This window comes from Denticeps clupeoides, chromosome 10 (assembly GCF_900700375.1).
Source record: "Denticeps clupeoides chromosome 10, fDenClu1.1, whole genome shotgun sequence".
In the NCBI taxonomy this organism is placed as follows: Eukaryota; Metazoa; Chordata; class Actinopteri; order Clupeiformes; family Denticipitidae; genus Denticeps; species Denticeps clupeoides.
In genome coordinates this window covers 255,701-272,672 of record NC_041716.1, presented here as the reverse complement: position 1 = coordinate 272,672, position 16,972 = coordinate 255,701, and the positions used below count along the sequence as shown (strand labels likewise).

Sequence of the window (16,972 nt, the reverse complement as noted above, 5' to 3'; positions counted from 1 at the left end):
ATGCATGAAGTGTTGCCGGTTTGGATGTGATGAGAGTGTCTCTGTGGTTTACCTCTTGATCTTCATCACACCATATCCGCTCTCCACTGCGTCACTCATTTCGACATTTCACCTCCTCCTTCTAGAACCTTCATCATTCTGTTTTTACCAAAACGTTTACTTGTGGTACTAAATATCAGTAACATTTTGATAATATTGTGTGTATTATGGACCTCTTGCATTACTTTTTGCAGTTTGACTAAAGCAACCACCAGAAGACACAAAGTCCCAGATTCAATCCCCACCTACTACCATGGTGTCCCTGAGCAGTGTCCCCAGGGGGACTGTCACTCCTGACTGTATTTGAGATTGGGTGAGGAGGCAGGTCTGATTGTGGGACGTGTGTAGATGTGTGTTTCTTTTTTTGCTGTCGTTGCAGCTGCTCTGTGTCTTCTGTGTGTGTCTCGCAGAAACCTCCCCTCATTAACTGCAATGCCTAAAATCGCATGAAACGTTACGTGCAGGATCTTCATCCCTGATGTCATGTTTTGTCGGTATCGATATCTGCACGTGTGTGTGTTTCCCTGGACGTTCTAACCAATCAGTTAACTGAGGAAAAGAGGAAGAGAGCAGCAGCAGGAAGCGCTTCTGGGGTTTTTTGTTTCTCTTTGCGGAGGAGCTTCGCCACAAGGCGCCTCGACGTAAAACACATTTATATTTACGGTTGAAAGCACTGGCATATTCCACATGTTCACTTCATTTGAATACTGGTGTATTCAACAATGAATAATGCTTGTGCATGCGCCTCTATGAGGAAATACTGTTAATGTGAAGCTTTTAACTCAAACAAGTGAACATGCTTTCACTTTATCAGAGAAATATTAAATTATGCTTGGCCTTTATGGACAAATACATTTTGCACAAGTACATGTGCTTTAAACAAATACATTCGTAATGTATTATACTCCAAGTTTACTACGTTGAACCTTTTTAAATCCTACAAGCTATGAATGCAGATACTCCCTGGTATATAGCAGAAGAGTACTGAACAGACAGCGTACCGCTTTACTATGCAAGCCAATAACAAAGTTGATTTATACTCAGTTGGGAGAGTGAAAGTTTTCATTGTAAGCGGTGGTGTGTGTGTGTGTGTGTGTCGGGAGCTGCTGCTGCTCCCACACAATGAGTGTGTGTTAGGTGGAAGCCCTCCGCTGTTTCCATGTGAAAGGGTGGCGTTTGGGGCGCGAGCTCGGGGGTCAGTGGCGGATTTGCAGGACAATAGGGCCGAGCTCCGCCCCCTCCGACCTGCCCCGCATTCAGCTTCACTTCAGGGGCATCATCTCATCTCCATCCTTTGGAGCCCAGACTGCTTCTTAAATGCCTTCTAGTGCAGGTTTGGCATTAAAATTGGCCTGCATGATTGTGCCCTTATTTTCCCCCGATTGCTGGTGTGTAGAAGTTATTCATCATGGCTGCCTGTCAGACGCTGCATTTTGGCCTCTGAGATCCGCGTTTGAGAATAATTAACAGCAGCCTGATGCTGCGACACACTCACGTCTAGAAAGACACTAAATAATACAACACACAAGATAACGGGGTGGTAGTAGCCTAGTGTGTAACACACTCAATATGAACCAGAAGACCCAGGTTCGCCTCAATCGTATCCTCAACTTTGATATTTTTATCCATTCGTAACTCATTAAAGCGGCAGACTGCTGAAAGTCCACCAGTGTCCATGTGTCCATGCTCGCCGTATCGCGCGTAGTCGTGGTTCCGACCGCGGCAGGTGACCCACGTCGCATCGGCGTGTCAGCGTTTTAGGATTCCGCAGATCACACCGCTGTTCGTGTCCCCGCTGTCACCTGTAATATATTCCGAGTGGAGGCAGCCAGTCTCCTGCTCAGGGACGGTGCAAGCTGCTGTGGCACGTGTGTGCGTGTGTGAGTATGTGTGTGTGTGTGTTTGTGAGTGTGTGTATGTGGTGTGTGTGTGGTGTGTTTGTGAGTGTGTGTGAGTATGTGTGTGTGTTTGTGAGTATGTGTGTGTGTGTGTGTGTGTTTGTGTGTGTTTGTGTGTGTGTGTGAGTTGTGTGTGAGTGTGTGTGTGTGTGTTTGTGAGTGTGTGTGTGTGAGTATGTGTGTGTGAGTGTGTGTGTTTTTGCGTGTGTGTGTATGTGCGTGTGAGTATGTGTGTGTGTGTGTTTGTGAGTGTGTGTGTGTCGTCTGTGTGTGTATGTGTGTGTATGTGCGTGTGTGTGCGTGTGTGTGTGTGCGTCTGTGTGTGCGTCTGTGTGGTGGTGTTTTTGTGCGTGTGTGTGTGTGTGTGTACGTTGTGTGTGTGCTGTTGTGTGCGTCTGTGCTGTGTGTGCGTGTGTGCGTCTGCTGGTGTGTGTGTTTGTGCGTGTGTGTGCGTCTGTGTGTGTGTGTGTTTGCGTCTGTGTGTGTGTGTGCGTGTGTGTTGTGTGTGCGTGTGTTGTGCGTGTGGTGCGTGTGTGTGTGTGCGTCTGGTGTGTGTGTGTTTGTGCGTGTGTGTGCGTCTGTGTGTGTGTGTTTGCGTCTGTGTGTGTGTGTGGTGTTTTGTGCTTGTGTGTGCGTCTGTGTGTGTGTGGTTTGCGTCTGTGTGTGTGTGTGCGTGTGTGTTTGCGTCTGTGTGTGTGTGTCTGTGTGTGCGTCTGTGTGTGTGTGTGTTTTGTGCGTGTGTGTGCGTCTGTGTGTGTGTGTTTGCGTCTGTGTGTGTGTGTGTGTGTGCGTGGTGTGCGTCTGTGTGTTTGTGCGTGTGTGTGTGTGCGTCTGTGTGTGTTTGTTTGTGCGTGTGTGCGCGTCTGTGTGTGTGTGTGTTTGTGCGTCTGTGTGTGTGGTGTGTGTGTGTGCGTCTGTGTGTGTGTGTGTGTTTGTGAGTGTGTGTGCGTCTGTGTGTGTGTGGTGTGTGTGTGTTTGTGGTGTGTTTGTGAGTATGTGTGTGTGTGTGTGTGTGGCCGGGTGGCAGATGCCTGTTGACAGCGCTCTGGCCGGGTTCTGTTCACTGTTCCTCTCGGCCCGACAGCTGGGGACAGGAACTGAGAGTCTCTCTCGCCGGCGATGCCTCTTTCAGCCGTTATTCACGGCACCATGAATGCTGACAAAACGTGACGCCGGGCCGCGGCGTCTCCCTGAAAGGCGGGATTGTGGTGCCTCCTCTTCCTCCTCCTCCTCCTCCTCCTCCTCCTCCCTTCATCTGAGTCTCAGCATGACAGATCTGTAGACAGGTTCAGCCATAAAAATCGAAATATGATCCAGAATCCACACGCAGGCCCGGGTCACGTCCTCCATTTCAGAGCTTTATTACACTGCATCAGTACAGTATTATCTGTAATTATTCTGCCTTTTACACTCTGTGCGGTGTAGAAAATAAAAAACATTGTATATTGTGTAGATAAACATAGATAGACAGATTTTTTTATTGCTGCTCTTCCCTTCGTTCTATCCACTTTCTGCCGTGACAATGCAATGGGACTAATAAAGGTTGATCTGATCTTATCTTAAAATGCTTCCAATTTGCCGCATTTGATGCATGGCAGTACAGCATTATCGTTTAATTATCATATATTGGGCTTGAACAATTATTAAAACATCATGCCAGGTTCATTATTTTGTGTTCGTGTACAAAATAAATGCAATTGGTCCATTATTCATGACGACCATGGGACCTTATGGAGAAGCGGTAAATGAAGCAGCTCTGTCACCACGGTGACGTTTATCTATGCTAATGAGCAGCAGTTTGTTCATCAGATCAGTTCTTAACGAAGCGGCGTTGATGAGACGTTTACTCAGGTGTCCTTGCCCATCATCTCCCAGCGAGGAGTTCTGCTGATCTGGAGCGACGAGACATGATGGGTCCAGGACAGGCCGCGGGTCTCTCGTGGGGGAGGGTCCGGTGATCAGCCCTTCCCAACCCCACATGCAGACTCCCACAGGAAACACAGTTCATCGAGACGGAATTTCACTTCCAAACTGCTGAACGTTCTGAAAACGCAACAGGAGCGTTTACGCAACGTTCATCCGTCACTCATCTTCACTCAATACAAGTAGAGTTCTCCTGCTGCCCTGTTTTCTTTGTAAACGCAGATTGATCAGACAGACAGTGTGACCTGCTGCGGGCCTGAAGTCCGACCCTCGCATGAAGCTGTGAAGCAGGGCCCCTCGGCCCCTCCCCCAGTCCCAGCGCTGCATTGTGGGAAGTGCCGCTATCTGGGGACCTGCATGCTGAAGGCATCAGTCAATCTCCAACAGTCAGCACCACCAACCACCATGCTGTTTCAAGTCTGTGTAACACAACGCAGCATAACACAACATAACACAACATAACACAGCACATGATAACACAACACAATATAACACAGCAACACAACATAACACAACATAACACAGCAACATAACACAACACATGATAACACAACACAATATAACACAGCAACATAACACAACACAATATAACACAGCAACATAACACAACACATGATAACACAACACAATATAACACAGCAACATAACACAACACAATATAACACAGCAACACAACATAACACAACATAACACAGCAACATAACACAACGCAGCATAACACAGCAACATAACACAACACATGATAACACAACACAATATAACACAGCAACATAACACAACACAATATAACACAGCAACACAACATAACACAACATAACACAGCAACATAACACAACGCAGCATAACACAGCAACATAACACAACACATGATAACACAACACAATATAACACAGCAACATAACACAACACAGCATAATAACACAACACAACATTACACAACGCAACATAATTTAACACAGCAATATAACATAGCACATCAGAATATAACAATATAACACCTCCAGTACTGCTCGCCTGGTCCCTCCATCTCTGAAGGTAAAAGGAAGACGCTCATCTAGACTCTTCTCCGTCTTGGCCCCTCGGTGGTGGAATGAACTTCCAGCTCAGTCACTGAGCACCTTCACACGGCAGCTCAACACCTTCCTCTTTAGAGAATATTTAGATGAACTTGTAACCTTCTTCTTGTCTGACTTCTGTATAGAAACTAGAACAGAGTGTATAAAAGATTGTATTCATAGTTGGGGTCCTAGTGAACCAGAACTGACCTCTTCATCCATGGTAACATGGAAGCACGTTGTAAGTCACTCTGGATAAGGACGTCTGCCAAACGCCTTAAATGTAAATGTAATCACTATCAGCCCCCCCTTTCCCGCAACACCACACCAGTGAAATGATTGAGCACAGCACACGGTGACACAGTGAAATGTCTCCTCTGTATTGAACCATCACCAGGATGGACCTCAGTGGCACCTTGATGGTTCAGGATTTGAACCCGCAGCCTTCTGATTACAGGTCCGCTTCCAAACCAGCTAGGCCACCACTGGCACCACTGGCCCAACGTTACGTAAAGTAACATAACGTCACATGACTTCAAACTGTCGCGTAACGCCACTTTCGCTAATAACTATTATTATTCGGTTATGATTGACTGTAAAGTGAAGTAAAAAGTGCATCTTGGAAGAAATGGAGTGTTGATCACCGCGACTTTATTGACGACTCCTGGCAAATTTATTCAAAAAACCCACAAAAGTTGTCCCCACGTGACCGCGCGCGCGCGCGCCCCCGAGCGCAACAGCTGCAGCAGAAGCGGGCGCGCGCGCGCGCGCCACAACAATTGGCTAAAGTTGAGCTAACTGGGCTAACTGGGCTAACTCGCACTTTACTCGTACTTTACTCCGGCCGCGGAGAGCAGGTACCGCCGGGACCGGGTGAGTGTTGCAAAGCTCCAGCGTCTCCGCCGCGGCCGCGGAGCGAAAGCCAACCTTCCTAGTAATGGTGGAGGCGCCGCGCTTCGGGGGATGCTGTCGTGGAGCTTATAATGCGTTTTAACACGTTATAACGGCCGCTGTGGCCGAGTCTGGGCTTTTGTTGTTGTTTTTTTACAGTAGAACTTTCTTGCTTTTAAACACGTGTCAGGAAATAAAAGGTCGGAGCTCCGCCTGCTCCGCCGGCTGCGCTTTGCGGCTTTTCCTTCTGCTTTTTCTGCCCCGCTGCTAGTAACTCGGGGCATGAAGTCAAAGTGGCGATCTGCGAGGAACAAAGATGTCTGCAGACTTCATTAGCATGTCCTCCTTCCATTCTCCCCTGTCCCCCCACGCCGAGATCTTTTATTCGAACCCTCGTCTTGTTTCACCACTTGTGTAACTTGAACCATGATTAGGAAGTGGTGTAAACTTTTACTCTGTCAGTTTAAAGTGAACCACGTTTCATTATTTCTCTGCTTGTGTGTAAATATGGTGTAAAAACCAGCCGTATATCTATTAAAACAGGCCGCTCAGGTTCGTGTGAGTAAATGTGGTGTAAATCCTGTACACAGTTGTACATTTATTCTGTGTATCTGTATTTACATTAGGCTGCTCAGGCATGTGTAAGTAAATGGGGTGTAAATCCTGTACACAGTTGTAAATTTAGTCTGTGTATCTGTATTAAACCAGGTCCCTCAGGCGCGTGTGAGTAAATGTGGTGTAAACTTCGCCCATGTACCTGTATTAAAACAGGCCACTCAGGCACCTTTGAGTAAATGTGGTGTAATTTTTGATTGTGTACCTGTATTAGGCCACCAGGGCAGTGGTGGCCTAGCGGTTAAGGAAGCGGCCCTGTAATCAGAAGGTTGCCGGTTTGAATCCTGATCTGCCAAGGTACCACTGAGGTGCCACTGAGCAAAGCACCGTCCCCACACACTGCTCCCCGGGCTCCTGTCATGGTGCCCACTGCCCACTCAGGGTGATGGTTAAATGCAGAGGACAAATTTCACTGTGTGTACCGTGTGCTGTGCTGCTGTGTATCACATGTAACAATCACATCCAATGCTTGGATGCGTGTGAGTAAATGTGGTGTAATTTTTGATCGTGTTTCTGTATTAAAACTAGTGTTGCACGAATAATCTAATCGTAATCGCGATGTCAGTCTGTGCGATTACATGAACGCAAAAAGCTGCGATTTAAATGATTAGTACATGCCAACATATCCGATCCATTCTCTCATTCTCTCAAAGTTTGCGAGCTGACTTAAATTTCACTTCAGTCGGATGTGACGTGTTTGGTCAAATGACTTTCGATTCGAAGACATATGGGTAGACGGCGCATGACGAGCTGTATCGTACGTCAACGTCGCCGCCATATTGCGATAGGCTCTGTTGTGGCGTGAAGCATATACATGTCTCTGGAGAGACGTGCATAAAAATGCCTCACTCTTGTGCTGCTTGGGGCTGTACAAACCGCTGTACGCTCCAAACCAGATCCCGGGGGATTACATTTCATAGGTAAGGCTGGACAATTGTTTTGAATATATTTGGCCATTATAAAATCCCGTTTTAAGTCTTAACCTTAGCTAAGCTAGGCTAAGCTAGCGAAGCTATGCATTCCTGTGTTCAAGTCAGCCTCCAAACAACGTTTTGGTTAAACGTAAGAACTATAATACGGGATTTTATAATGGCCAAATAAAGGGCTGCACGATTTGGGGGAAAAAGACATATTGCGATTATTGAGATCAATATTGCGATATGCGATTGCGATATGATAAAGGACACTTGCTTGTATATCAATGAAAAGTCGCATACTAATAGTGAAATGTTTATTTTCAGAGTGAAACATACAAACTACTTATAACAACCTGAAATGCCCAGTGCTTTCAAAATGCAATATTCTACAAAATTAAATAAATCACAAACCCTGGTAAGGCTAAACAACTGTTTTGATTATATTTGGCCATTATAAAATCCGGAATTTTAGTTCTTACGTTTAACCAAAATGTTGTTTGGAGGCTGACTTTAACACAGGGATGCATAGCTTTGCTAGCTTAGCTAAGGTTAAGATTTGTAAGCTGAGGTGAATTTCTTTAGGAAACCTTCAAAGTTTGAGAAAAGTTAACTAAACAGCTAAGAACAGTCTAAATAGTTAATGCCTACGTTTAGCCAAAACGTTGTTTGGAGGCTGACTTGAACACAGGAATGCATAGCTTCGTTATCTTAGCCTAGCTTAGCTAAGGTTAAGACTTATAAAATGGGATTTTATAATGGCCAAATATATTCAAAACAATTGTCCAGCCTTACCTATGAAATGTAATCCCCCGGGATCTGGTTTGGAGCGTACAGCGGTCTGTACAGCCCCAAGCAGCACAAGAGTGAGGCATTTTTATACACTTCTCTCCATCGACATGTACATGCTTCACGCCACAACAGAGCCTATCGCAATATGGTGGCGACGTTGACGTACGATGCAGCGCATCATGCGGCGTCTACCCATATGTCTCCAAATCGAAAGTCATGTGACCAAACACGTCACATCCGACTGAAGTGAGACTTCAGTCAGCTCGCAAACTTTGAGGATGAGAGAATGGATCGGATATGTTGGCATGTACTAATCATTTAAATCGCAGCTTTTTGCGTTCATGTAATCGCACAGACTGACATCGCGATTACGATTGCGATTAGATTAATCGTGCAGCACTAGCCAAATATAATCAAAACAAATGTTTAGCCTTACCAGGGCTTCTCGTTCGACAGTAATGTAAAGCGTTTTTGTGATTATTTAATTTTGTAGAATATTGTATTTTGAAAGCACTGGGCATTTCAAGTTGTTATAAGTAGTTTGTATGTTTCACTTTGAAATTAAACATTTCACTATTAGTAATTTGTATGCGACTTTTCATGGATATACAAGCAAGTGCCCTTTATCATATCGCAATCGCATATCGCAATATTGATCTCAATAATTGCAATATGTCTTTTTCCCCGAATTGTGCAGCCCTAATTAAAACAGGCCGCTCGAGTGCGTGTGAGTAAATGTGGTGTAATTTTTGATCGTGTATCAGTATTAAAACAGGTCGCTCAGGCGGGTTTGATTAAATATGGTGTAAATTTCGCCCGTGTATCTGTATTAAAACAGGCTGTGGGTAAATGTAGTGTAAATTTTGCCTGCGTATCAGTATTAAAACACGTCGCTCGGACGCGTGTGAGTAAATGTGGTGTAATTTTTGATCGTGTATCAGTATTAAAACAGGCTGTGAGTAAATGTGGTGTAGTTTTTGATCGTGTATCTATATTAAAACAGGGTGCTTGGGCGCTTTTGATTAAATGTGGTCTATTTTTTGCCCGTGTATCAGTATTAAAACAGGCTTTGAGTAAATGTGGTGTAAATTTTTGATCATGTACCTGTATTAAAGCAGGCCGCTCGGACACGTGTGAGTAAATGTGGTATCATTTTTGATCGTGTATCAGTATTAAAACAGGCTGTGGGTAAATGTGGTGTAAATTTCGGCCGTGTACCGGTATTAAATCGGGCCGCTCGGGTGTAGATAAAAGAAGTGATGAACGTTGTACTAGTAGAACCAGCACTACTGGTTTTACTCCTGTAGTAGTGGTGGTTTTAACAGACGTAGATTTAATGTTGTGAATGTTGCTGGATCACAGATCCAATATTTCATCTGGAAAGACAGGAAACTGATAAAAGCCAGTAAATTGTGTCCGAAATTAAACTGTGGTTATTGGCAGGAAATTGAAGGAAGTGTTTTTAGTTCTGAGCTGCTACTCGTTACCGAGCGGAACTTTATTACACCGTGAAAGAACCAGAACTCTCCCAGGTTCTAATCCCCCGAGGAAGACACGGAACCCGGAGTTGTTCTGATGGCTGAGTAGTAGTCCTGTCTGGAATATGAAAAGCGCTGGTTTGTACGTGCTAATGAATTGATGATGAAGGCTACCGGTCTTCGGTGAAGAATGTGGCCGGTCCAGCCCAGCCCGTATTTTAATAGTAATTTATATTCTTATTGCGGATGGAATTTCCGTCTTGGTTCTAATTTGTGTGTCGTTTTGTCGGTTCTTTACGCGAGAAATCCAGAAGGAACCCCCTGACTCCGTCACCTCCTGGTGGTTCCTCGGTGGTTGGAACACTTTCACATTCCATCATTCTCGTCACACCTCGCCTTCTCATTGTGTGTTTTTGTGCGTGTGTGTCGCTACAGGTTGTGCGTGTCGAGACTCCCCGGATCAGAGCCCCGCCCGTCCACCGCCTTCCATGGTTTCCATGGTGATTTAGGGCGCGAGTGTTTTTTTTAAAGTTTGTGGAGAAATGCCCACCCACCCCCTCATCCCGTTCGTGGAGAGCCCCGATGGGCTGGGCCAGGACCTGGTCAGCAGCAGCGGCGCCAACATGCCCGGCGCCGGCTCCGGCTCCAGCCTGGGACAGAAGGCCGGCCCCGCCCCGCCGGTGGACTGCATGTTCTGCGAGCAGACCTTCCAGCACCAGGAGGACCTGGGGCCGCACGTCCTGTCCCAGCACCCCACCACCCTGTTCGAGCCGGCGGTGCTGCGCGTGGAGGCGGAGTTCCGTCCCGCCGGCGAGCGGGCGCGCCCCAAGCCCTGCGCCCCGCCCGGCCCGGACGGGACGCCCAGCTGCGTGGCGTGTGGACAGGTGGTGGCGGACGCGGCCGAGATGGAGATCCACGTCAAGCGCCACAAAGACTGTTTCATCTACAGCTGCTCGCTGTGCGGCCGCCGCTTCAAAGAACCCTGGTTCCTCAAGAACCACATGAGAACGCACGGGGGGAAGGCCCGGGTTCGAGCGCAGCAGGACACGGACAGCCCCGCCACCATCAACGAGGTGGCGCAGGACGGCCCCGCCACGCCCGTGTCCACGGCCTACAGGATCTGCATGGTCTGCGGCTTCTTCTTCAGAGACGTGCAGGCTCTGCTGGAGCACGGCAAGGTCCACTGCCGAGATCCGGAACCCCCAGAGGAACCGGAGGGGCGTCCCGCGGCCCACGCGGCAGAGACTCCGCCCTCCCAGGACTCGTTCCTGCGGCTGTTCCGTCTGCGCCCCGCGTCGGCTGAAGGTGGCGCCGTGGGGCGGGGTCCTGGCCGCGGCATCCGCCAGCTGGACCCCTTCAACACGTACCAGGCCTGGCAGCTGGCCACCAAGGGCAAGATCGCCGCCGGTCCCAACGTGGCCAAGGAGCTCAGCCTGGACTCCACGTCCGACAACGAGGACTTCTGCTCGGACAAGGAGGAGCTGGGCGGGATCTGGGGCGTCGACAAGTCCGGGAAAGACGGCGAGCCCAAGCCCAAAGCCGCCGAGGCCGAGACGCCGTCCCCGGAGCCCAACCAGAAGAGTCTCCTGAGGAAGGACAAGCCCACACACTGCTTCGACTGTGGCAAGACCTTCCGGACCTACCACCAGCTGGTGCTGCACTCGCGCGTCCACAAGCGGGACCGCGCCGGAGACGAAAGCCCCACCCCCTCTGTGGACGGGAAGGCCCCCAACCCGGCGCTGGACAAGGCAGACGACCTATCAGAGGAGGGCTCAGAAGAAGGGGCCGTGAATGAGGCGTTTACGTCAGGTACCGTGCTCTTCAATCGTCCATATTACTCCGCGGTTCTCCTCACTCGTTATTAGTACCCGAGGTGGCGGGGCAGCGGTGGCCTAGCGGTTAAAGAAGCGGCCCCGTAATCGGAAGGTTGCCGGTTCGAATCTCGATCCGCCGAGATACCACTGAGCAAAGCACCGTCCCCACACACTGCTCGCCGGGCGCCTGTCATGGTGCCCACTGCTCACCAAGGGTAAATACAGAGGACACATTTCACTGTGTGCACCGTGTGCTGTGCTGCTGTGTATCACATGTGACAATCACTTCTTTTACAACCGCGTCAAGTGTGATTTAGAAATACGTGAAGTTGAACGTCCGGCCAGACGTTTTATTTTAGCATGTTTAGCATTTACACCCTTAAATATGTGCTTTCTAATGACTAGATTTGTGTAGGACGTGTCCCATGTTGGACTGTCCTGATGCAGGTTATCTGAGGGCCGTTTCTCCTGAGCAGCGCTGATAGTGAGCCGCCCGGCGTAATCTGTTCCCCGCTCTCTGCCCTTTTCTCCACAAAGATAAAAGCGAGGACGCCTACGGCAAGGCCAAGCTGAAGACCCTGGCTCCGTCGCGACAGTGCACCTACTGCGGCAAGACCTTCCGCTCCAACTACTACCTCAACATCCACCTCAGGACGCACACAGGTGAGCTGCTGGTTTCACCAGGTCCAGCTTTTAAATGGAACATCATCAGGTCCTCAGAGAATCACAGACCAGAGTGTTGAAGTCCAAATCCACCCAGATTTTAACGTCCGCTTACGAATGCCAAACAGCAAAATCTGGCAACGCAAGTGTTTTTATGGGACCCTGTGGACCTCAACTTTGACCCAGCTGCTTATTATTCATTTTTAACTTTTATTTCGGTCTTGTTGGTGCCCTAATACTGTATCTGAAGTCCATTTCCAAAATTCTGCAGAATTACACAACAAAGGGACAAAAAATAAAATTGTGCTCATTTTTACATCCAATAACCGAGCGACTATGATGACGCCATGACGGTCGGTGGAGATCATGTTTCAGGGGCGGGGCGGGAAATTCTCTGGGTGGAACAAGCATGAGAAACGGGAGGTGACCTTTCCCCTAATGACGTCATAAGGGGACAAATTCCAGGTCTGAGCTGCCGCTCTCTGAACGGTGAAGCAGAACGACCAAAACACTCTTTACACCGACCGCCATTTCACAGACAGGCTGGGGAACTCGTATTAATGTTAAATCATCTCACAAAGTCACATTTTTCAAAAGATTCCTGTGCTTGCCGTGATCTTCCATTGATTTATTTAAGGGTATAACTCCGCCTCCCCGGCTCGCTGAACCTGCAGAATGATGCGGATTTGCCTGGTTCCGTCTTCGAGGAACGTGTAGTAATGCTGCCGGCTTTGTTCTGCAGGTGAGAAGCCATATAAATGTGAATACTGTGACTACGCTGCTGCCCAGAAGACGTCTCTTCGCTATCACCTGGACCGCCGCCACAAAGACAAGCCCTACACCGAGATTCCCAGCATCCCCGTGTCCTCTGCTCCGTCTCCTTTCAGCCTGAAGGAGCAGGACCGTCCCCCGAGCCCTGCTGCCTTAACCTCGACCGCTCCAGAACCTGCCAGCCCGCTGGTACTGGTGAAGTCGGCGGCGGCCGGCGCCTGCCTGGTACGTCCCCTGCCCGTCAGCCTGCAGGAGGAGGTGTGGGAGGGGCCTCTGGACCTCTCGGTGAAGGTGTCCGTGTCTCTGCCCGCCTCCTCCGAGCTGCCGGTCAGCTCCTGCTCCTCCTGCTCCTTCTGCACGCTCTACCCAGAGGTGCTGCTCATCCACCAGCGCCTGGTCCACCGGGAGAAGCTGGAGCCGCCCAGACGGGCCCCGCGGCTCCTGAAGAACAGGCGGCACACCGGCTGTCCCCCGGCGCTGGACGGGAAAGACGTGGCTCCCCTGCCCAACCCGAACCGCAAGCTGCCGCGGAGGACCAGATCACCCCCTCCAGCTCCAACGCAGCCCCCGAAACCCGGAGCCGGGGTCACCGCGGTCACTCCCGATCCACACCGCAAGCCGGGGACGGTGGCCAGCCGCGACGGTGCCGCGCCTTCGAGGGGCGTCGCTGAGAATGGAGGGGTGTGGTCGTCCGATGCCGCAAGGCTCCGCCTGTCCAACCGCTTTGCTGGACTGGTGCAGAGGGGCTTTTCTGAGCCTTCAAACAAGCGTCCGAAACATGAAGTTGTGGACCCGCCCCCTTCCAGGCGGTCCGAGGACTACACCCGTCTGCTGCTATCCGGGCGCGGTGGCGTCAGACCGCTCCTGCCGGCCCCTGTGACCCCGTCGGTGACCCCGTCCGTGACCGTCAGCAGTCTGGAGCCCGACTGGAGCGTCATCAACCTGCTGAGGTCCTACCAGCCCAGCGACCTGGCGTCCCTCTGCCACAGCACGTCCTCCGGGGCGGGGCAGGCTTCTGGCTCCGCCCACTCCGCAGGTACTACACGTGTACAGCGACACGTCTCACATTTCCCGTTTCGCTCTGCCTTTAGCCACCAGACAGCGTTAAACACCTTTACAAATGAAGTCACGTGGCCTCCGTGGGGGGACAGCTGGTACTGCGTGTTTTAAAGCACATTTTCATCTGATCTCTAACTAATTTCGCAGCAATTTCAGAGTAAAAGGAACCGTTAATACACCAGAGATGTTTACACAGACACTGGGGCTTCGGGTAAAACTCCAATGGTGTTCTCAGCAGCCATGTTCTCTCTGGAAATGAGCTGGTAGCTCCTCACCTTCTCGCTGGTTTTCATTTTTACTTCACTTCCTACATTACAGCATTTACCAGACGCCCTTATCTAGAGCGACTTACAATCAGTAGTTACAGGGACAGTCCCACCCTGGAGACACTCGGGGTTAAGTGTCTTGCTCAGGGACACGATAATAAGGAAAAGTGAAGTGATTGTCACATGTGATACACAGCAACACAGCACACGGTGCACACAGTGAAATTTGTCCTCTACATTTAACCATCACCCTGAGTGAGCAGTGGGCAGCCATGAGAGGTGCCCGGGGAGCAGTGTGTGGGGACGGTGCTTTGCTCAGTAACACCTCAGTGGCACCTTGGCGGATCGGGATTCGAACCAGCAACCTTCTGATTACGGGGCCGCTTCCTTAACCGCTAGGCCACCACTGCCCACCGCTAGGCCACCACTGTAGTAAGTGGGGTTCGAACCCGGGTCTTCTGGTTCATAGGCGAGTGTGTTACCCGCTAGGCTACTAACACCACATCCTGTTTTGAGTTGTACTCTGATCTCAACACATTCAGCATTTAAAATGTCCCACTCTGCAGGTAGAGGGCGCCACCCCGCCACGGGTAGAACCCTGAACTTCTCTCTCCCTCCACAGTGAACAGACACCTGCTGTATCCCCAGTACTCCAGTGGCCTGCTGCACCGGGCGGAGCAGCCACGCCCCCTCAAGCCCGAGTCCAACCGCTGCAGCGCGTCCGAGAAAAGCTCCTAATGCTTCACGCGGTCCGTATGCAACCAATCAAAACTCACCCACGCCCACATTCGTCCAGCAGGACCTTCTTCATTTTCATGCTAAACTTCCATCTTGTTATAAAGCCCTAGTGTCCATGTCCTCTTCTCCCTCCAGGTGGCAACATCTGCTGATAACCTCACCTGGAAGAAAGCATCCAGTACAAGCTGTGACGTGTGTGTGTGTGTGTGTGTGTGTGTGTGTGTGTGTGAAACACTACTTGAGAAGTAGTAATTGCTGTTTAATGAGTGTGTGTGTGTGTGTGAGAGAGTGTGTGTTTGAATGCCAAGCCTGGTTATTAGTCAGTTTTCCTGGAATTTTTGGTTTCTGCTGCTGAAAGATGTTGCAGCGTCTTGTCTTCATTTTTGGAGATTTCTGCTCTTAATGAGCAACGTTTATTTGCCTCCATTTTTGTGAATTATTATTATTATTATTATTTTATTTTTATTTTTTCATTTTTTTGTGTGTGTATTAACTGCGGACCAACGTTAATTAGGGATATTTTCAGCTTGTGAATGCTGACACATCCTCATAAAACCAACACTGGACGTGCCTCTCCGCACCTTCGCCCCCCTCCTCCTTCATTTGGACCAATCCGCGTTTATACGAGTCGTGGAGACACAAGGCGTGTGTGCGTGTGTGTGTGTGTGTGTGTGTGTGTGTGTGTGTGTGTACGAAGTACGAAGACCCTCAGGTACGGTGGGACCTACTTGTGAAGTGTGTGGTACTTTACGTTTGCATGATGGGAGTCTGTGGCGCCCTCTTCTGGGCCGGTGTGTGTTTCTCAGGTCCTGATCTTCTGAAAATCGGCCAAGGGGCTGATTCTGGATCAGCACTTTCAACACTGTAGTATTTACAACTTTGTTTACTGCTCCGCTCTACTGTTTCCAATGTTTTTTTTTTATTATTGTCATTTTTGCAAAGGTCAAAGTATGTCACTATTTATTTTATTTTTTATATCTGTGATTTGTGTACTTTTTCCAATGAGATTTTTCTGAATCGGTGTGTGTAAGTGTGTGTGTGTGTGTGTGTGTGTGTGTGAGACCTCATCAGGTTACTTCCTTTTTGCTCTATATAACTGTATTAATGAGAGGTGCACGCCCCCCTTCGCCTACTGACCTGGACCTGAGCCCCCTGCTTCACATCCTCTTTATTTGTGTACTTCTGCACTTTGAGGTTTTTTTTTTTTTTTTTTTTTTCTCCCCTGCATTTGAGGTGAAAGTTCGCTGAAGAGTTCCACGCTGACGTTGTCCCTGTCCCCCGTGTTCCTTCCCCCACAGAAATAAAGTTGTTTTGCGTGGAGAAAGGAGAGAATTTCTTTCGTGTCTGCAGTTTCTTGGTTGTCAGGGTACACGACATGACTGTTCCTTATTTATCACTCCAGCATGAGATGTTTTTGGTGAATGGACACTCGTGCGTTTCAACTGCTGTTCTTGAAAATGTCACTGTATTCTTGTGTAAATATAAAGTACAGTTTTGCAGCCTGGTCTCGTGTGGTTCTTGGGTGGGTTTCACTGGTTCCCAGAGATCCGCTTCAAGCTCACATGGCACAGTCATAAAGTGGAATATATTTTAAATAAAAATGGGCAGTTTATAGATTTATATAAAATAACGTCATCACCACTCTGTAATAAACAGGCTAAAAAGGCTCTATTTGCATTTCTAATGTATTATTATGATCAAATGTTCGTCAGGAATAATTTTACTCAACAGTGATTTGAAAACTGAATGAACTAACAGCAACTTCAGCATAAATTCATAACTACCTGAATATTATACAAATACATTGTTTATGTTTAAATGATTATGAACAACAGGGCAAATCAAACCTTGTTTTACTACGCTTCCTTTTTTAAAAATTAATTGCAGTAATATATTACATATGTGGTGGTAGTAGCCTAGTGGGTAACACACTCGTCTATGAACCAGAAGACCCAGGTTCAAACCCCACTTACTACCATCGTGTCCCTGAGCAGGACACTTAACCTTGAGTGTCTCCAGGGGGGGACTGTCCCTGGAACTACTGATTGTAAGTCCC

The 16,972-nt window shown here is 48.7% G+C and overlaps 1 protein-coding gene across 2 annotated transcripts; it reads left to right on the top strand.

The window, feature by feature from the left end:
• The first annotated feature begins 5,662 nt into the window (after positions 1 to 5,662).
• On the top strand, positions 5,663 to 16,415 carry znf217 (zinc finger protein 217). 2 transcript variants are annotated; one of them, XM_028993723.1, is made up of 6 exons: positions 5,663 to 5,788; positions 10,041 to 11,414; positions 11,957 to 12,082; positions 12,825 to 13,889; positions 14,801 to 14,927; positions 15,052 to 16,415. In XM_028993723.1, exons 2-5 carry the CDS (start codon positions 10,148 to 10,150, stop codon positions 14,914 to 14,916), a joined length of 2,574 nt encoding a protein of 857 aa, XP_028849556.1. In that variant the 5' UTR covers positions 5,663 to 5,788; positions 10,041 to 10,147; the 3' UTR covers positions 14,917 to 14,927; positions 15,052 to 16,415. The 2 variants fall into 2 exon arrangements, with proteins under 2 accessions (XP_028849556.1, XP_028849557.1); XM_028993724.1 differs by lacking the exon at positions 5,663 to 5,788 and having other exon boundaries at positions 8,850 to 11,414.
• The last annotated feature ends 557 nt before the right edge of the window (positions 16,416 to 16,972 follow it).

Excerpts from the sequence above, each read along its gene's own strand:
- znf217 (XM_028993723.1), top strand. The coding sequence starts at position 10,148 with ATGCCCACCCACCCCCTCATCCCGTTCGTGGAGAGCCCCGATGGGCTG. Across the intron at positions 12,083-12,824 it reads CCACCTCAGGACGCACACAG|GTGAGAAGCCATATAAATGT; the intron begins GTGAGCTGCTGG and ends TTTGTTCTGCAG. Across the intron at positions 13,890-14,800 it reads TGGCTCCGCCCACTCCGCAG|TGAACAGACACCTGCTGTAT; the intron begins GTACTACACGTG and ends CTCCCTCCACAG.